This window comes from Eulemur rufifrons, chromosome 21 (assembly GCF_041146395.1).
Source record: "Eulemur rufifrons isolate Redbay chromosome 21, OSU_ERuf_1, whole genome shotgun sequence".
NCBI lineage: Eukaryota > Metazoa > Chordata > Mammalia > Primates > Lemuridae > Eulemur > Eulemur rufifrons.
Genome location: NC_091003.1, coordinates 14,391,982 through 14,410,565, shown reverse-complemented (window position 1 = coordinate 14,410,565; position 18,584 = coordinate 14,391,982). Strand labels below are relative to the sequence as shown.

Genomic DNA, 18,584 nt, shown 5'->3' with positions numbered 1-18,584 from the left:
CTTGGGACCAGAGAGGTTAAGTCTTGATGAAGGTATACGTGTTAGGGAGGAGGATGGGTAGCGGTCTCCTGGCTCCTAGTGCTGTGCAGTTGCCTGTCCCACCACAGGCCAGGGAGGGCAGGATCGAGATCAGAAGGTGACCACAGCGGATGGGACCTGGCATGTGATGGTGAATTGAAGAGCCTTTGGTCTTATCCTCTTTGTCCTGGGATCTAGAAGTGGACTTTTCCAATTTTTCCAAAGCTTCCTCCCACCTCATCCTAATCCCACAGCCTCTCGTTCTTGCTATAACTTGCTCTTATGGTGGAGCAAAACGATGAGTAACTTCCAAACAGGGCTGTGAGAAACTCACCCTTGCCATATTTGTGAGTCCTGTCCTTGTCCCCGAGTGTATTTTGTGAAAGCTGGCAATTCGCTGTGGTGTCTGTCTATATAAGAAAAGCAAAGATTTTTCCATAATTTGTGTGCTGAAAGTGACACCTCACGGTGCTTTAGGCAGATTTGTCAGTGCAGCATGGTGCAGTGCAAAGGCTATGGCTTTGTAACCACGTGAGAAGCCAAGCCTTCTGCTCAGTAATGGAAAGACCTTGTACAAGTTATATCAGCTCTCAGAGCCTGGAGTGTCCCATTGGTAACATGAAAACTGTGATAGTGCCTGCTTCTTAGGGATCTTGGGAGACTTAAGTGACGCATTGTGCGTAGAGCTCCTAGCACAGTTTGGCATACAGTTGGTGCTATGTAAAGGCCTGCTCTCTTCCTTCCCTGCTTTCCCCTGATTGCACCAGCTGTTTTCTTTCTATACCAGCCTCTCTGTTATTTCTCTCTCCTATTCTAAGTACAGGTAGGTGTGGTGCCTTTTTACTGCTAGGGAGTTAGGAAATCAGTTAACAGATCATTTTGTGATTGGCTAAACCTGTTACTTTAAAGCATCTTATGTCATTAATGACGTTCTGAGACCAGAATAGACCAGCACACATACTCATGTCAATATTGATTGAATTATGTGGAAGTGTCTCTTGAATGCATTTTAGTATGCACTTAATATACGTACTTTCAGAGCACTTCTCCATATATAGTATCTTCATTATTTTGGCCTAAAAATCAGAAGTTTAGATCAAAGGCTACCTTAGAGTCAGTTTTTCTGCTTTATCGACTTTTAAACCTTTTTCTTCTGCTGACGTACACATGGTATTCATGTGAGGGGCACTTGCATGGACATTCCTGACGCTAACTAGCAAGGGCTCTCCCACTCCTGGGAGAGAATCTAGAATATTCTTTAATGAAGAGTACATTTTTCTCAAACTTTTTCAGCTGCTGCTACTTTGTGTGTAGAATGTTCTTTAATGAAGAAAGTACATTTTTCTCAAACTTCTTCAGCTGCTGCTACTTTGTGTGCTACTCTTGACCGTTGATTTTGAAACATCAGTGTATCATGATAGCCCATTTAAAAACCAGAGCTTTACCCCAACTCTTTCATGGTACAAATGGGGAAACACTTGTTTCCTGGCCTGGTCTGGTGATTTTTCAACCTATCATGTGATCATAGAATGGGTTCAGCTTGTCAACTTTTATAAATCATGAACAGGAGAACATTGCTACGAGTCTTAAGATTTAAAAAAAAAAAAATTATAGGTCATGTTCCTCTCCGTAATTTATTATCTTTTTGCATGTGACTTGATAAATATAAAGCAGTTCACATTATGTACAAGAGTTTTTCTCTAAGTCACTATTTTTCAAACTAGGGGGTGGGGTGGTCGTAGTCCTAGGTCGTAAATTCATTTTAGCTGATATACCCAGTGCCACCTTTGTCATGTATTTTCCGTCTGCCTGGGTCTGTTTCTGGGCTCTCTCTTGTGGTCAGTTTGTCCTGTGCCAATTCCACAGTCTAACTTTCTGCTGAGGCTTGCTTTCTGGTAAGACAAATTGTCCTATCGATTTTTTTCCCCCTGCAGATGTGTTCTGGCTCTTTCATATAAATTTTAGAGTTCTTTTGTCAAGGTCTGTGAAAAATCCTATTGGGTTTTTGATTGGATTTGCATTGAACTTATGGATTATTTAGGAGAGAATTGACATCTTTGCCATATGAATCTTCTGTCCTGGAACATGTATAACTCCATTTATCTAGGTCTTTACTATTTTTCAATAAAGTTTAAAAACATTTCTCCATATAGGTCTCACACATCTTTTGTTAGATGGGTTCCTAGGTACTTTATAGTGTTTGTTGTTTATGCTATCCTGTTAAAATGACATTTTTTTAAGCTTGCTCGTTTGTAGAAATGTACTTTTTTTTTATTCTAATAAACACATAACAGAATTTGCCATTGTAACCATTCTTAAGTATACAGTTCAGTAGTGTTAAGTATATTCATATTGTGAAACAGATCTCCAGAACTTTTTCATCTTGCAACTCTGCCCATTGAACAAAACTCCCCCTTTCCTCCTGCTTCAGCCGCTGGTAAACCACCATTCTATAATAGCCTTCTGTCTATGTGAATTTGACTATTTTAGATACCTCATGTAAGTGGAATCATAGAGTATTTGTCTTTTTGTATGCAGCTGATTTTTATACATTGCTCTTATTGCTTGCCACTGTGCCAGTCTTGTTTATTATTTCCAATGACTTGTTTGTGGTTTGGTTTGAGTTTTGGTTTACTATACAGTCATAGCATCTGAGCATAGTTAAAATTTTCATCCTTTTCTGTCTTTATGTCATTAATTTCTTTTCCCTGTCTGAAAAGAAATTTCAGCCTCAGACCTCAGAGTTAAATAGGAGGTGACACTGGGAATCTTTGTGGTGTTTTTTGAAAGCACTTCTTCTAATGTTTTATCATTAGCAATTGTATTTATTATACAATTTTGTAGGTACTTTCATCAGGTTAAGGAAGTGCCTTTCTATTCTTACTTAGCTAATTTTTAATTTTTAATCATGCATGGGCATTTTTATCAAATGGTTTTTCTTCATTGAGGTGGTCATATTTTTTTCCCCTTGAATCTGCGAGTGTGGACAATTTTACTAATTGATTTCCTAATGTGAAACCACCCTTGCATTCCTGGGATAGACCCAATGTGGTCATTATGTATTATTCTCTTTCTACATTTCTGTTTTTTTAAGATTGTATTTAGTATTTTTGTATCAGTGCTCCTGAGTGAGGTCGACCTGTAATTTATTGTATTTTGTGTGCCAGGTAGGTAAAGAGACTCTAGCTATGAGCAAAATATAAGGCATACACGGTGTTTATCCCGTGGAGCCTTTAGATGATGATGGAAATAAACAGGATGGTGAGATGGAAAACAGCTTGCAGCAGGTAGGGGCTACTTAAGAAAGCAAGAAAGCATGGCCAGGGGAGGCCCCTCTGAGGAGGTGAAGTTTAATCAGATACTGAAGGAGTGGCCAGGCAGAGACCCAAGAATCGAGCCTTCTGGGCTAAAGGAGCAGCAGGTGCCCAGCCCTTTAGGTTGGAGAGGCCTTGGGATGTTGGAGTTACAGAAGCTGGATGTGGTGGAGGGACCAGTGGTTTGAGATGTAGTTGGAGAGATAAGCTGGAGCCTGCCGGGGCTTCACAAGAGGCAGGGATTGGTACCTTGTTCCAGGGACAGTGGGAAGCCATGGCGGGCTTTTACTGTCATGATTAATAGAGAAAGATAATGGGTTCTTGTTTAAAATCTAATGACTTGAACAACACCCTGTAATCCTTTATATTTGTGTTCTGCAAATTGTTGCTCCTCCCATCCTGCATTTAAAGGTTCACGGCTAGATAATTGTTAAATTTTTATCCTGAAGTTCAAGTAGTCAAATTCATTAGCTGTCTTTCTGTATTTTAATGTAATAACTAGTACCTGGATTGGTAGAGTACATTGTCAGATGGCAGAGTGTAATTTGAATGAAGTACAGGTAATCTGTTATCTCTGGAGAGGGAAATGTTTATTGCTCAAATGTTGTGACATGCTGGAAGGGTAGGTACTAATGAAGTCTTGGTGTACAGACAAGGTAAGTCTGTATCCCAACTTGGAGGAAAACGTTTTTAAAAAGTTTACCTTTTTATTTTGAGATAATTGTAGATTTCCATGCACTTGTAAGAAATAATGCAGATTCATCCTGTGTACCTTTTACCCAGTTTCCTTCAGTGGTAACATTTTGCAAAATTATAGTATGATATCACAACTTGGATATTGACATTGATACAGTCAAGGTTCAGGTCAGTTCTGTGGTCCTAAGGATCCTTTCTGTTACCATGAAAATTTTCTCCTGTGTGTTTTTTTTAACATTTTACAGTTTTAGATTCACATTTTATATTTGTCTGTGATCTACTTTGAGTTAATTTCTGTATAAGGTGTGAGATTTCGGTTGAGGTTTATTTGTGTTTTTCCCTATGGCTATCCAATTGCTGCAGCATCATTTGTTGAGGAAGAGGCCCCCCTTTCCTCCACTGCATTGCTTTTGCATCTTATTTTATTTATTTATTTATTTTTGGAGACAAAGTCTTGCTCTGTCATCCTGGGTAGAGTGCAGTGGCGTCATCATAGCTCACTGCAACCTCCTGGGCTCAACCTCAAACTCCTTCCCTCAGCCTTCTGAGTAACTGGGACTACAGGCATTTGCCACAATGGCCGGCTAATTTTTCTGTTTTTAGTAGAGATGGGGGTCTCACTCTTGTTCAGGCTGATCTTGAACTCCTGAGCTCAAGCAGTTGTCCCACCTCGGCTTCCCAGAGTGCTAGGATTATAGGCATGAGCCACCATGCACAGCTGTTTTTGCATCTTTGTCAAAAATTATTTGGGCATATCTGTGTGGGTCTGTTACTGGGTTCTAGTCTCTTTCCTTGATACATGTGTCTTTCTGTCAAATTCACACTGTCTTCATCGTTGTAGCTACATAGTAGGTCTTAGCATCTTATTCTTTTTCAAGACCATTTTTAGCTATTCTAGGGCCCGTGCCATCCCATATATCGTTTAGAGTAAGCTTGTCTATGTCTACAAAACTTCCTTGGGATTTTGATAGGAGTTTCGTTAAACCTGTGAGTCAACTTGGGGAGAATTTACTTCTTTGCTATGCTGAGTCTTTCATTCCGTGAACACAGAATGTCTCTCCATTTTTTGGGCCTTTGATTTCTTTTCTCAGCATTTTGTAATTTTGAGCATACAGATGCTCTACATGTTTTAAGTTTATACCGAAGTATTTCATTTTTTTGGAGTGATTGTAAGGGTATTGCGTTTTTAAATTTGTTTTCCACGTGTTCGTTGTTTTTTATAGGTTTATATTGTATTCTTTGACCTTGCTCAATTCAGTGTTCTTGGATTTTTTTTTTTAATTGATTTCTTGGGATTGTCTGCTTCGACAGTCATGTTGTCTACAGATGAGGCCAGTTTTCTCTCTTACTTTTCAATCTGTGTACCTTTTATTTCCTTTGTCTTGCTGAACAGGCTAGAACTTTCAGGACTTTGTTGAAAAGAGTGGTGAAAGTGGGCCTCCTTGCTTTGCTCCTGATTTTAGGAGAAAAGCATTTAATCTTTTACCATTAAGAACGATGTTAGCTGTAGGTTGTTTATGGATGCTCTTCATCAGGTTCAGGTATTTCCCTTCTATTCCTAACTTGGTGAGCGTTTTTACCATGAATGGTTGTTGGATTTTGTCAAATGCATTTTCTGCATCGATACCATGATTTTTCTTCTTCATCCTTTTGTAGCTTACAGTTACTAATTTTCAGATATTGAATTAACCTTGCATGGCTGGAATAAATGCCACTTGGTTATGGTGTATAATTCTTTCTATGCATTGGATTTGGTTCTTTAAGTTTCCCTCTGCACTGTTTTAGCTGCATCCTACTTACTTTAATTTACTGTATTTTCATTTTCATTCAGTTTTATGTTTTGAAAAATTTTTCTTTAAGACTTCTTTGACCCATAGATTATTTTGAAGTGTATTGCCTAATCTCCAGGTGTTTAGAGATTTTCCTACTGTTGAAGGTTTCTAATTTGATTTCATTGTGGTTAGAAAACATGCTTTTTATGATTTCATTTCTTTTAAATTTGTTGAGGTTTGTTGTATGACCCAGGGTATGGTTTCAGTGAATGTTTCATGGGCACCTGAGAAAAATATGTATTCTGTATTGTTGGATGAGGTGGGGTGTTCTATGTATATAAATTAGATCGTGTTGCTTGATGGTGTTCTGTCTAGTAGTTCTGTCAGTTACTGAAAAGAGAGGTGTTAAAGTCTCCATTTATAATTGTGGAGGTGGAGGTGTCTCTTTCTTCTTTCAGCTCTATTAGTTTTTGCTGCATGTATTTGAGGTGTTGTTTGGTTCATACACATTTAGGATTGTTATGCCTTCTAGGTAGATGGATTCTTTTATCATTATGTGTCATTATATAATATAATCCTTTTTGCCTCTGGCAATTTTCTCTGCTCTGAAGTCTACTTTACATGATACTAGTATATCCGCTTTGTCTTCTTTTAAATTAATGTTTGCATGGTATATCTTTTTCTGTCCTTTGACTTTCAGCCCACCTACTTATGTCTTCGAATTTGAAGCGAGCTTCTTATAATCAGCATATAGTTGGGCTATGTTTTTATCCACTCTATACCATTTTCTGCCTTTTAACTAGTGTGTATAGGCCATTTACATTTAAGGTAATTACTGATATGTTAGCTCTAAAACCTCCCATTTTATTATTTGCTGTTTGTTTCCTCTGTTTCTCCTGTTTGTCTTTCCTTGCTCTCCTGTGTATTATTTGAATATACAGATTTGACTGAAGCGGTATCAGTATTTTACCATTTGAGTGAAGTGTGAAATCTTCCATTTCAGTCCCACTTCCATCTCCACTTTCAAAGATCATTGTCTTGGGTGCCAGGTGTTCTTAAAATGTTTGTTCCATCATCTCACGTGATTTAGAAAACTCATGGGGAGAGAAGCGTTGTCTGCTATACTTCCCTGTGTTTCTGCTCCTCCTCCTCTTGCTTTCTGATGCTCCAGCTTCCTTCTTTATCTTTTCCTTTCTGTTTGAAGAAAGAACTTCCTTTAGCTGTTCGTCAAGGGTAGGTCTGCTAGTGACGTTCTGTTTAGTTTTCCTTTGTCTCACGTGTATGATAGCTTTTTTAAAAAAATATTTTAATTGGTTTTAACTTTTAGTTTGAAAGCCTTCAAATGTAAAAATAAGTCTTTATGTACCTGTCACTTATTTACAACAGACACCAAACTGCTGCCATTCTTGTTTCTCCAATAAGGATTTTCATTTCTTTCTTTAGTAAAATAAAAGACCTTTACAATGCACCTCACATGCTAAAGAATATTTTGAAGTTACCCTTTTTAAGTCCTCACAAGACCCTTGTGAGCTAGAAATTAGTAGTGTCCCCATTTTACAGAGGAGGAAATGGAAGCTTAGGAAAGTTAATAACTTGCTGTGGTCACACATTTTTTCTTTGTTTCACTAGAATGTCTCCTTTATTTCAGCAAGAAATAGTGTCTTCTGAGAGGAATTGTAACAGATTTGAGATAGCTTTATGTGTATTATAAAAGCCTCTTTCATTGTTTTGTGTTCCCCGTCTTGAGGCTAAATGTTAACATTTGCCTTTTCAGAGGTTCTCCCAGATAGCACATTTGTTTTCTTTGAGGCTGATACGTGTGGTGTCACCAGTAGTGACAAACGAAGTTACTTAGATGATGGCATTTTAAATTTCAACGTGAGTTTCTTTTCCTTTTAGCTGTCTATCAATGTCTATGACTACAACTGCCACGTGGACCTGATCCGGCTGCTGCGGCTGGAAGGGGAGCTCACCAAGGTGAGGATGGCCCGCCAGAAGATGAGCGAGATCTTTCCCTTGACTGAAGGTAAGGTTCAGCAGCCCGGCTGCTTTTGGAAACACAGAATTGAGGAGTGTATATTTTTTCTCTTTTAAAAATTTTTAAAATTAATTAATTTTTAAAATTTTATTCCTAGCCATTAAGTGTATGTACATTTTTTTTTTAATGCTGAAAGTGGGATGTGCTCCTTATAGAAAATTTGGAGTTTATGACGTAGTGGAAAGAACAAAGCCCATCATTCCAAGTCAGCTATTTGTAGTTTTTTGCAAAATGTAGTTGTGGTTATGTAACACTGATTCACATTTTGAATCCTGATTTCTTTATCCTAAGATTATGACAAAAATTTCCTAGGTGATTCAACTTTACTCCCATTCTCTGTTTCCCATTCCAGTATTTATACCTTTAACCCATTCTCTCATAACCAGAAAGTTGTAAATATATTATAATTAAACTTTTATGTGTGTAAATGGTTCATATGTTAATTATTTGACAAAACTATTGTTTAGTGGAGACTATTGTTTATTGGATTTAGGTTGTTTCTACTTACTTGCTTATTAGAAACATAACTGCACTCAGCAACTTTCTAGTTATATCTTCATGAATATTCATAAGAGATCTTGTCCTAGATCAAGCTCTGCCCTCTTCTCCCTCCCGCAAAGCATAACTGCTGGTTGTAGGTGCTGAAATCAGATTGCCCAGTTTCATTCCTGGCTGGACCTCTTACTAGCTGTGTGATCCTAAGCAAATCAAGTAAACATTCTAAGACTCGGTTTTCCTAGTGATAAAATGAAGATAACAGTAGTTTCTGTCTTGCAGTGCATGGCAAAAAAGGATGAGCTATTCTGCTTACAACATTTAACACATGTGTGGCATGTTGTAAGTCCTTAGATAGATGTCATTATTGTTAATGATACTATCACCTACCTTATAGGCTGTGTGATAAAGACTGAATGAGAAAATACATATGTAAGTACTTTGCAAAAATGTAAAATGCCCAACAGGTGTAGGATATGATTTCAGTGACTTGATCTTATCTGGAAGCATAAAACCACCTGTGTGCCTGGTTCAAGTATTAAGAATTGAATTTCTGGGAACTGGGCCACCTCGTATAAGGCGGATAAAATGTTTGCATGTTGGTGTCTCTCATAAAGTCCCTGCTTTCAGCCTGCCCTTTGGTGTGAGGGAGGTGTTGATGGGGAAGTGCTGTTGTCTTGCAGAGCTCTGGCTGGAGTGGCTGCATGACGAGATCAGCATGGCCCAGGACGGCCTGGACAGGGAGCACGTGTATGACCTCTTTGAGAAAGCTGTGAAGGATTACATTTGTAAGTTCCTCCGACACCGCCATCTAGATCTGTCTCTGCTGTTGTGGATTGTATTATGAGATGTTGCTCCCAGAAAAGAGACTGTCAGTCTTGCAATTGGAAAGATTTAAGTTTAGTAATCTTTATTCTTGTCTTTGGTCTTTAATTGAAGATACTTGGTTTCAAAATAAAAGTGGAAGAGATGCTTATAGGAAGGGAATGATCACACCCAGCGTTTATCTGGGAGGGAGAACTTACTTGGTATTTCCAGGCAATTAAAGGTTACCTTTTACACCTTGAATAGATTTTTAGAGGTTTTGGACAACGTACTTTTATTTTTTTTCTGAGGCAGTCTTGCTGTGTTGCCCTGGGTAGAGTGCAGTGGTATCATTGCAGCTCCCTGCAACCTCAAACTCCTGGGCTCAAGCAATCCTCCTGCCTCAGCTTCCCAAGTAGTTGGGACTACAGATGCACACCACCACACCTGGCTAATTTTTCTATTTTTAGTAGAGACAGGGTCTTGCTCTTGCTCAGGCTGGTCTCGAACTCCTGAGCTCAAGTGATCCTCCTGCCTCGGCCTCCCAGAGTGCTAGGATTACAGGTGTGAGACAGAATGCTTTTTTAAAAAAATTTAAAACATTAAAAGAAAGACTTGTTATTTTGAAATAATTATAGATTTGCAGGAAGTTGCAGAAATAGTACAGAGGAGTCCTGTGTGCTCACTTCACCCAGTTTCCTCCAATGTCTTATAACGGCAGTACAAAATCAAAAGCAGAAAGTCAGCTTTGGTAAAATGTGCGTGTATAGTTCTGTGACAACTTGTCACATGTGTAGATTTGCGTAGCCACTGCTGCAGTCCAGATCCAGAACTGCTCTGTCTTCACTGAGGTTTCCCTCACCTGCTGGTATTGGCATTTTAAGACACTTTACTCTTCCCTGCTTATAGAGTAATTGTTTTGAGTATTTTTTCTGTGTGTATTGAGGACCACCACAGACGGTGCTATGGGCACTACAGCACTGATGTACACTGTATAGACTCTGGGTGGTGACGGTGTGTCAGTGTAGGCCCATCACTTGTAACAAACGTCCTGCTCTGGTGGGGGATGTTGACAATGGGAAGGCTGTGCCTGTGTGGGGGCAGAGGGTACATGGGACAGCTCTGTACCTTCTGCTCAGTTTTGCTGTGAGCCTAAAATGGCTCTAAGAAATAAAATCTGTTAACTGGAAAAATACTATTCATGATATTTGTCCCCCTGTAGATTATTTAAGTATTTGGGAGGAGACATGAGATAATCTGTTGGAAAATTTCCTTCTCTTTGGAGGAGGAGCTGTGTCATCCCCCATCTGTAAAGTTGCCCTTACCCTCAGCAAGGGCCTCAGATCCAGCAGTTAGCTCATTTCCATTTTTATTTCACTGCCCATATGGCAGCTCTGCGTTGGTAAGTGAAAACAGAGTAGCTAACAAACTTTGCCTGAGTTCTTTGAAATAGCTTTCCCAATGAAAAGGCAAAGCCTCAGGGAAACATAAATAGTAATTCTCAAATTGGCTGCTGCTTTTTTTTTTTTTTTTTAGTATTTTTGTACTAAAAGGTTAGTGTATAGGCCTCTGATATTATTTCCAGATCCCTGAAAAGTGACTTCGTAGACAAAATGTATACAGTAAGAATCGATGCAGTCATAAAGAGTTTAATTCATTAATCTGGTCTTACATGGGAGTGAGTATGTAAAAAAGGTTAAAAAGAAAGCGCAATAAATAACCAGGTCTTTTTTGTTTAAATATCATTAAAAACAAGAGATTTACAATATAGATTTCTAGGATTGGTGCTTTTAATTTTATTCCTTCACTTTGGCTGGAAGGCTTAAAAATGAATCAAGATCAAAAAGTTAAAAAATTCTAGACTTTGAACTCTTTCTGAAGGTTGACTGAGATTCTTAACTATTTTCATTGAAATCCATTACTGGGTCCTTCAGGGTTAGTGAACTTTATAATCATGATCTTATTACGTATTACCCTGTGGCATATACTGTTTATGCAGCAGAGTCTCATTGATTATTCTTCGTAGGAATATTGTTTAATATACAGTTTCTTTTCAGGCTGCAGTATTAGTATAATGTATACCTAAATTGGGATGCTTGTCAATGCTTTAACCTTTTCACATGAATGAATACTTTTTTGGTGGGCGCATTTCTTTTGTTATGCATCAGTTTTGATATTTGGGTATTTTATATCCCAAACTAATTGAACGCTTCTCATTTGTAGGTCCTAACATTTGGCTAGAGTATGGCCAGTACTCAGTTGGTGGGATTGGTCAGAAAGGCGGCCTCGAGAAGGTTCGCTCTGTGTTTGAAAGGGCTCTCTCATCCGTCGGTCTCCATATGACCAAAGGGCTCGCCATCTGGGAGGCTTACCGAGAGTTTGAAAGCGCGATTGTGGAAGCTACTCGGGTGAGTGACCCCTGTTTGCCTCTGAATGGGCGGGGTCTGTCATTATAAGTTGCCTTGGAACTATTATTTTGAAACAGATGTCTAAGCTAAGACTTATAGTTAACATGGTTGACAAAATGGTCTTTGCCAATCCCCCAGTGGATGGTGAGTAAAATGAATAAAATTAGTAGTCTTTGTGGAAGATAGCCAGAATGATTTCTTTTAATTAAACACAGATGACTCTATGACTTTTTTTCTGATACTTAAAAACACTACTATTTTAGTTACGTGGTTCCAAGTGAATGTACCTGAATAACCATGTCACTCAAAAAAGAAACATGTCTAATTGTAAGTATGAGGGGAGATTTGATGTCATCATAACTGCATTTTTTAGGCTATGATTTATAGAATTTTACAGCTGTGCTCCCTCTTCATTATGTTTGTGTACGTGTGCATAGTTACTACTGATACATAGGAGAGCCCTTTAATAGGTAGAGCATTGTTAATAAAATGGCCCAGTCATTATGGTTACCTCCCTGTTCAAAAATCTGCAGTGGTGCCTTCAACTTACCCTGAATAAAGCAACAGGATTAATACCTTTGCCTGACATTGGTGGCTTTCTCTAGTATAAGGCATTATCTCTGCGCGGACTCAGCTCCCACTGTCCCTGAACACTCTTGCACTTTCTTGTCACTATACTTTTTCTGGTCATATTCCTTCAGTTAGGAGTCAGTTTCCTTGTCTCACTACCTCTGGGACCCACCCTGCAGATGCAGCCCTATGCCAGCTCCGCCAAGAGTGTTTCCTGATTTCCTCCTTCCATAATAGTAACTCGCCCCTAGAAACCAGCATAAAGCAAGCCATGCAACACTTTGATCCTTATGAGATTTTATTTTTATGATATTTACATTCTGCCTCATTATAGTAATTTGGATACATTTCTTATATAAGAATTTAAGAATATTCTGTTTTTCTCTCCCTGTCATAAACATTCAGAGGCAGAGATGCCATTTATTTTTGTACCCCTTTCAGCATTTGGCATGATACCTCATACATGAGGTCATAGAAGTTTTTTTAGTTTGAACTGAAAATTTGTTGAGATATTTTTTTGAAGTAGAAAGAACCAAAGTTTGTCATTTACTACTGATTTGCTTCTTTAGCCCATAGCTGGCTTCCTTTCCCCTTTTGACCGGGAACAAACCTTTGATTCACAGCTTGAGAAAGTCCACAGTCTCTTCCGGCGACAGTTGGCGATCCCACTTTATGGTAAGAGAAACCGACATGTCAGCAGCCTGCCCTTTGTGGGTTTTTAAAGTGCTTTAGGGTATGTTGTGTGGCTAGATCTTTCCCAGCACTGCGTGTGGCAGGTAGGGCTGGTGTTCTCATCGTCATTGGGCGCTGTCCCTCTGGATGACGTCCTTGGTGAAAATACATCTTGGATTGTTGATGCTCAACAATTCAGAGGCAGGACTAGAAGCCAGACTCCGCGCCTCCCAGTTGAGATCTCTTTCCAATCATCAGACATTGTTGGAAAGGCGAGATCAGGGTCTGCGAAAGAACTAGGGAAACTGACTCCCTGTGTTTTCTGGGGAAACTTTATTGAGTAAGAGTTCCATTATAAGCATTTTTTCTTCGGGAATAACCTTTTCCATAACAGAGGGGAAATTTTACGTGGGCTGTGGGGGTGGTTTGGTTCAGAAGTACAGTTGATTGTAAGTATTCCTGTTTGAATTTCTTAGAGTTTGGTAGGTCTCCTTTTTGGTGAATTTATTTTGGCAGGCCAAGCCTTTCCGGCTCTGGAGCTGTGCCTGTGCGGCACTGGGGGGAGCTTTCTGGGTAGGGGAGGAGGTCGGCGCTGCTGTCCTGTTCGTTCCTGCGGCAGGTCGTGCATTGTACACACTCAGATCCTCTGGGCGACCTTACTGGAGCCTTCGTGTTCTTTTCGTGGTTTACTTGGATTCAACAAATTATAAAGTGGCTGTCCAACTGAATCCTTGGGTGACATGCAGAAAAGGCTAGAACTGAGCTGGTTGTAGATTTCATCTCGCATACGAACATGAGACAGCTTAGCCTAGTGATTAGAGTGTGAACTTGAACTAGGTTGCCTGGGTTCAAAGCCTTGCTCTGCTGTTAACTGTAGACAAGTGACTTAACCCTCTGCTTCAGTTTCCTCAACTGTAATATGAGGATGCCAGTAGAGCCTCCCTTGCTGAGTTGCGAGGATCGGATGAGTTAGTGGATGTGAAGTTTTAGAACATAGGAAGCAGTAGGTAAGTGTTGCTAATGGTGTTGTCGACTCTGATTAATTAGCTGGTAGGTTTGCCTGGGACATTGTTTTGCGAGATTCTAAGGCCAGGTCTGGGCTCAGAAGAACGCAGAATGTGATCAGTGAGGGCTGCCATGGCACAGAGGTGGGAGGGGCTCGTGGAACCTGAGTTGCGCAGTTCAGTGTATGTTTGGGTTGGTAAGACCCACGGGGCTGAATCCATCTTTCAATAGATATGGAGGCCACGTTTGCAGAGTATGAAGAATGGTCAGAAGACCCAATACCAGAGTCTGTAATTCAGAATTACAACAAAGCACTGCAGCAGTTGGAGAAATACAAACCCTATGAAGAAGCGCTGGTGAGTGTTGGCTTCTTTTATCCTCAGCTTCTCTCTACAAACATTTCCCTGATTGATAGTTGCAAATTAAACAGTATCTTTAAAATTTGTTTTATTGTGAAATATATAGAGTGTATAAATGTATACATACAGTTTACATACTAATAATAAAGTGAACGTCCATGTACCCACCACCCAGGTTAAGAAATAGAACATTGCCAGTACCTTAGAAGTCTCCTATGTGCCCCTCTCCGATTGCCTCCTCCTCCCTCTCCCGAGAGGTAATCACTTTCCTGACTTTTGTGATAATCATTCCCTTGCTTTTCTTTATAGTTTTACAACCTATGAACATATCCTTAATTAATATATTGTTTGATTTTGCTTGTTTTCGACCTTTTATATAATGAAATCATGCTGTATGTTTTCTTTTCATTCAACATGTTTTTGGGTTTTCCTCATGTTGCTAAGTACAGTTACAGTGTATTTGTTTTCACTGCTGTAAAGTTGTCTGTGATTACCATAATGTATTTATCCATGGAAATAGTTACATGGATAGTTGGGTCACTTCCCTTTTCTGCTAGGAGGAGCAGTGTTGCCCTGAACATTCTTGTAAATATCTCCTGGTACACATGGAAAAGAGTTTATCTCGAATATGTATTAGGGATGAAAGTGCTGGAGCATGGGGTAATGCTACGGTGTTTTCCTGGTGCCAGCAGTATCTGAGCGTTCTCATTGCTCATGCCACTCTTGGCTATTGACATACTTTAGCCAATCTGATGAGTTTGAAATTGTAGTTTTAATTTGTATTTCCCTGATTGCTAATGGAGTTGAGCTTCTTTTCATGTGTGTTGGCCGTTAGGATTTTCTTTTTTTGAAATGACTGTTAAAGTCTTTGACCCATTTTTCTTTTGATTTGTCTTTTTTCTAATCGATTTATGGGAGTCCTTGGCCTTAATCATTTTTGGTCGTATGTATGGCAGATTTCACCCCCAGTTTGTTGCTTGTCTTTTTGCTTTTTTAAATGTTGTCTTTTGGTGAATACTTCTTAATGATAAATCCAATTTCGTCTGAAATTTTTTTACTTATTGTTTGTGCTTTTATTGTGCTTATGTAAGAATCTCCCCTACTCTGAGGTCTTTAGTATATTTAGCTCTATTTTCTGAAAGTTGTATAGTTTTTTTATTTCATGTTTAGATTTTCACCCACCTAGAGTTGATTTTCGTGTATGGCATGAGGCTGGGTCCAGCTTCATTTTTCTGTACGGAGAACCAGTTGCTCTCGCACTGAGATTGACAGTTCCATCCTCCCCTCACTGCTGCGCAGTGCCACCTCTGCGCAGTGCCACCTCTGTGCAGTGCCACCTCTGTGCAGTGCCACCTCTGCGCAGTGCCACCTCTGTGCAGTGCCACCTCTGCGCAGTGCCACCTCTGTCATAGATCGGATGTCCGTTTACGTGTGGGTCTTCCTTCCTGGGTTCTCTCTTCTGTCCCACTGGTTTATATTACACTACCGTAATGACGAGGTGTTTTAATCTTGGATGGGAGGAATCCCATCCACCTTGTTCCTCTTCAGGGAGAGTCTTGGCTTTTGTTAGCCCTTAATGCTTCCATCAGATTTAAAATCAGCTTTTCAGTTCTATTTTATTAAACTATTGAGTTTTTTTTTATTGGGATTACATTGAATCTGTAGACCAATTTGGGGAAGAATTTACATCTTCTGTTTTCCAGTCTGTGAACATATTATAGTATAGGTGTCTGCTGTTTAGATCTTGTTCTTCTGTAAAGCTTTATAATAAGTTTTATAAATTTATCCAGTGTCTTCAACACATTTTTTAGATGAAATTCTAAGTGGTTTTTTTTTTTTTTGGAGACAGGGTCTCACTCTGTCACTCAGCCAAGGCTGAAGTGCAGTGGCCTCCTTATAGCTCACTGCAACCTTGAACTCCTGGGCTCAAGTGATCCTCCCGCTTCAGCCTCCCGAGTAGCTGGGACTACAGGTGCATGCTACCATGCCCGGCTGCTTTTGTTTTCTCGTTATTTATCTTGTATTTTTGTTTGACCCACCGGGCATCATTTTTAACAGAGCATTAAGCAGTCACAGTTTGTTTAAATTTGCTACATGCATTTCCTGCTTTCTTTGTTCTTCATTCCTTCTTGTATCCTAGATCTTTCATTAGGAATCACTTTTCTTTTGCTCGAAGTACACCCTTTAGAATCTCCAGTGTAAGAGATTTGCTGGTAACAGATTTTTTCTGTCTGAAATGGTCTTTGCTCTCCTTCTTGAAAGTTATTTTCTTAGGCTTTAGAATTCTAGACTAACAGTTATGTTCTTTCAGCAATTGAATATTTCTGTCTTCTGGCTTCTCTTGTTGCTGTTGAGAAGTCAGGTGTTTCAGTCTTGCTTCTTTGAGGGTAATCAGCTTCAAAGTGATTATTTTTCTCTGCTTTTAAGATCTCATTGGTTTGGTTTGATGTCCTGCAACTTCATTATAGTAGGTCCAGATGTTAATCTGCTTGAGGTTTTTTGGGCTTCTTGACTCTGTTTCTGGAATCTTTCTTGACATGGTAAGAGCACAGACTCTTGAGAGTCAGGCTGCTTCAAGTTTGCGTCCCAGCTCTGTCCCTTGCCAGCTCTCTGACTGGGGGCCACTACTTCACCTCCCCGTGCCTCAGTTTCCTTAAATGTAAGGCAGGGATAGTGCTGAGATCTGCCTCATAGAACTGTTCTGAAGATCAAATTCTTACTGTATATTAAGCCAGCAAAAGCTTAGCTTTTACTTAGCTTCCCACCTTCACTTAGATTTTTTTTGCTTAGTACTTAGTATTTCTTGTGGGTTTTTTGCCAGTTTGTTGATATTTTTTTTTCTTTTTACTTTCTTTCTTTTTTTTTTTTTTGAGACAGGGTCTCATTCTCTTACCCAGGCTGGAGTGCAGTGGCATCATCATAGCTCATTGTAACCTCAAACTCCCAGGCTCAAGTGATCCTCCTGCCTCAGCCTCCTGAGTAGCTGGAAATATGTAGGTGCATGTCACCACGCCTGGCTAATTTTTCTGTTTTTTTGTAGAGATGGGGTCTCGCTCTTGCTCAGGATGGAGTTGATGATTTTTTAAGAAGTTGCTTTTTATATTTAATCTAGCCATTTTAGTTGTTTTCAATGTCACGATGTGTCTGGGTACCTAATTCACCATTGTTACTAGAGACTGAGGCTCTAAAACATTGTCTTTCTACACAGTGAGTGTGTGCGATCTCTTGCTCACCTGTACACGCTCCCGCTCCCTTTCTGTTTCACATGTAAATGTTTTGTACTGTGTGCTTGTGTTTCACAAAGCCTCACCCAGCTCACTTTGGTCCTGGTTATCTCAAGCAGAGCATGGCTAAAGAGAAAAGAAGTTGAATAAGAGGTTTTTGTCTAAAAAGAATTAGTGTGTCTTTGGATCAGTAAACATTCAGCACAGCCTCCTCCATCTTCTGCATGTACCTGTATTCTTACAGGAACTGCTGTTTGGAATGAGAAACCTGCAGGTTTTCCAGTCTGGTTGCATTCACTCCATGCAGTAGGCCGAGAAAGTGGCTTCTGTTTTGGAAGGATGGTTGGCAGTGGTCATTGGCAGAGGTGTTGCTTTTTCACTCAGTTCCTGATGGACGGGCAATTTAAATTCCCTGTGGTCTGGGAAAGGATTTAGGAAGGGTTCATGGCGCCTTCGTAACTATTGCCATGAAGCGGCACTTTGGGCCAGACGGGAAAGACTGTCTCGTTCTGTCCTCAAATGACAGATCCCGTTGTGGAAATTACAGATTCTGTTGTGGAGTAGCTGTGAGAGTGAGGATTTGGTGATTCTTACTTTGCTGTAGCCAGTCTTGCCAAAACTTGTTTTATTTGAAGATGTGTTGTGCTTCCTGACATGGTATGAAGTAATGAAATTCAACTTCAATGCGCTTTTCCTGTGCTCCAGCTGCAAGCAGAGGCGCCGAGGCTGGCGGAATACCAAGCGTATATCGATTTTGAGATGAAAATGGGTGATCCCGCTCGCGTTCAGCTGATCTTTGAGCGTGCCCTGGTCGAGAACTGCTTGGTCCCAGACTTGTGGATCCGTTACAGTCAGTACCTAGTAAGATAACTGTTCTGATTTTATTTTATTTGTACCAGCGTATAATCTGTTGGAAGGAAATCAGTGAGAGTGCCAGGAGTTGGCTGCATGCTGCCCCTCTCTGCTTTTTCTCGCTTTTTCTCGCTTTTCCCCCCTCTTCCTTTTTTCTTCTTTGCCGGCTTGTTTAGGAAGTTTCTTAGTGTCTGAAGTTATTTTAAAATGGTTGCTAACTGGAAAACACTGCTTATTGTCTTAACTGTATTGTGGACTTCATACCAGATTGATTTTTTTCTTTTAATTTTTATTGTGGAAAAGTATGAACATGTAAAAGACAGATTATAACAGTAAAATGAAACCTCATGTACCCAT

At 39.7% G+C, this 18,584-nt stretch overlaps 1 protein-coding gene across 2 annotated transcripts in view; it reads left to right on the top strand.

The window, feature by feature from the left end:
• The window catches only part of SART3 (spliceosome associated factor 3, U4/U6 recycling protein), a 34,798-nt gene that overhangs the window by 2,005 nt on the left and 14,209 nt on the right, over positions 1 to 18,584 (top strand). The window contains exons 2-7 of one of the 2 annotated variants that reach the window (XM_069496946.1): positions 7,700 to 7,826; positions 9,017 to 9,121; positions 11,361 to 11,545; positions 12,739 to 12,790; positions 14,024 to 14,148; positions 18,081 to 18,236. In XM_069496946.1, coding sequence (XP_069353047.1) covers positions 7,700 to 7,826; positions 9,017 to 9,121; positions 11,361 to 11,545; positions 12,739 to 12,790; positions 14,024 to 14,148; positions 18,081 to 18,236 — 750 coding nt within the window. Of the gene's footprint in view, positions 1 to 7,699; positions 7,827 to 9,016; positions 9,122 to 11,360; positions 11,546 to 12,684; positions 12,791 to 14,023; positions 14,149 to 18,080; positions 18,237 to 18,584 lie in introns of both variants that reach the window. The other variant, XM_069496945.1, reaches the window with a different exon arrangement.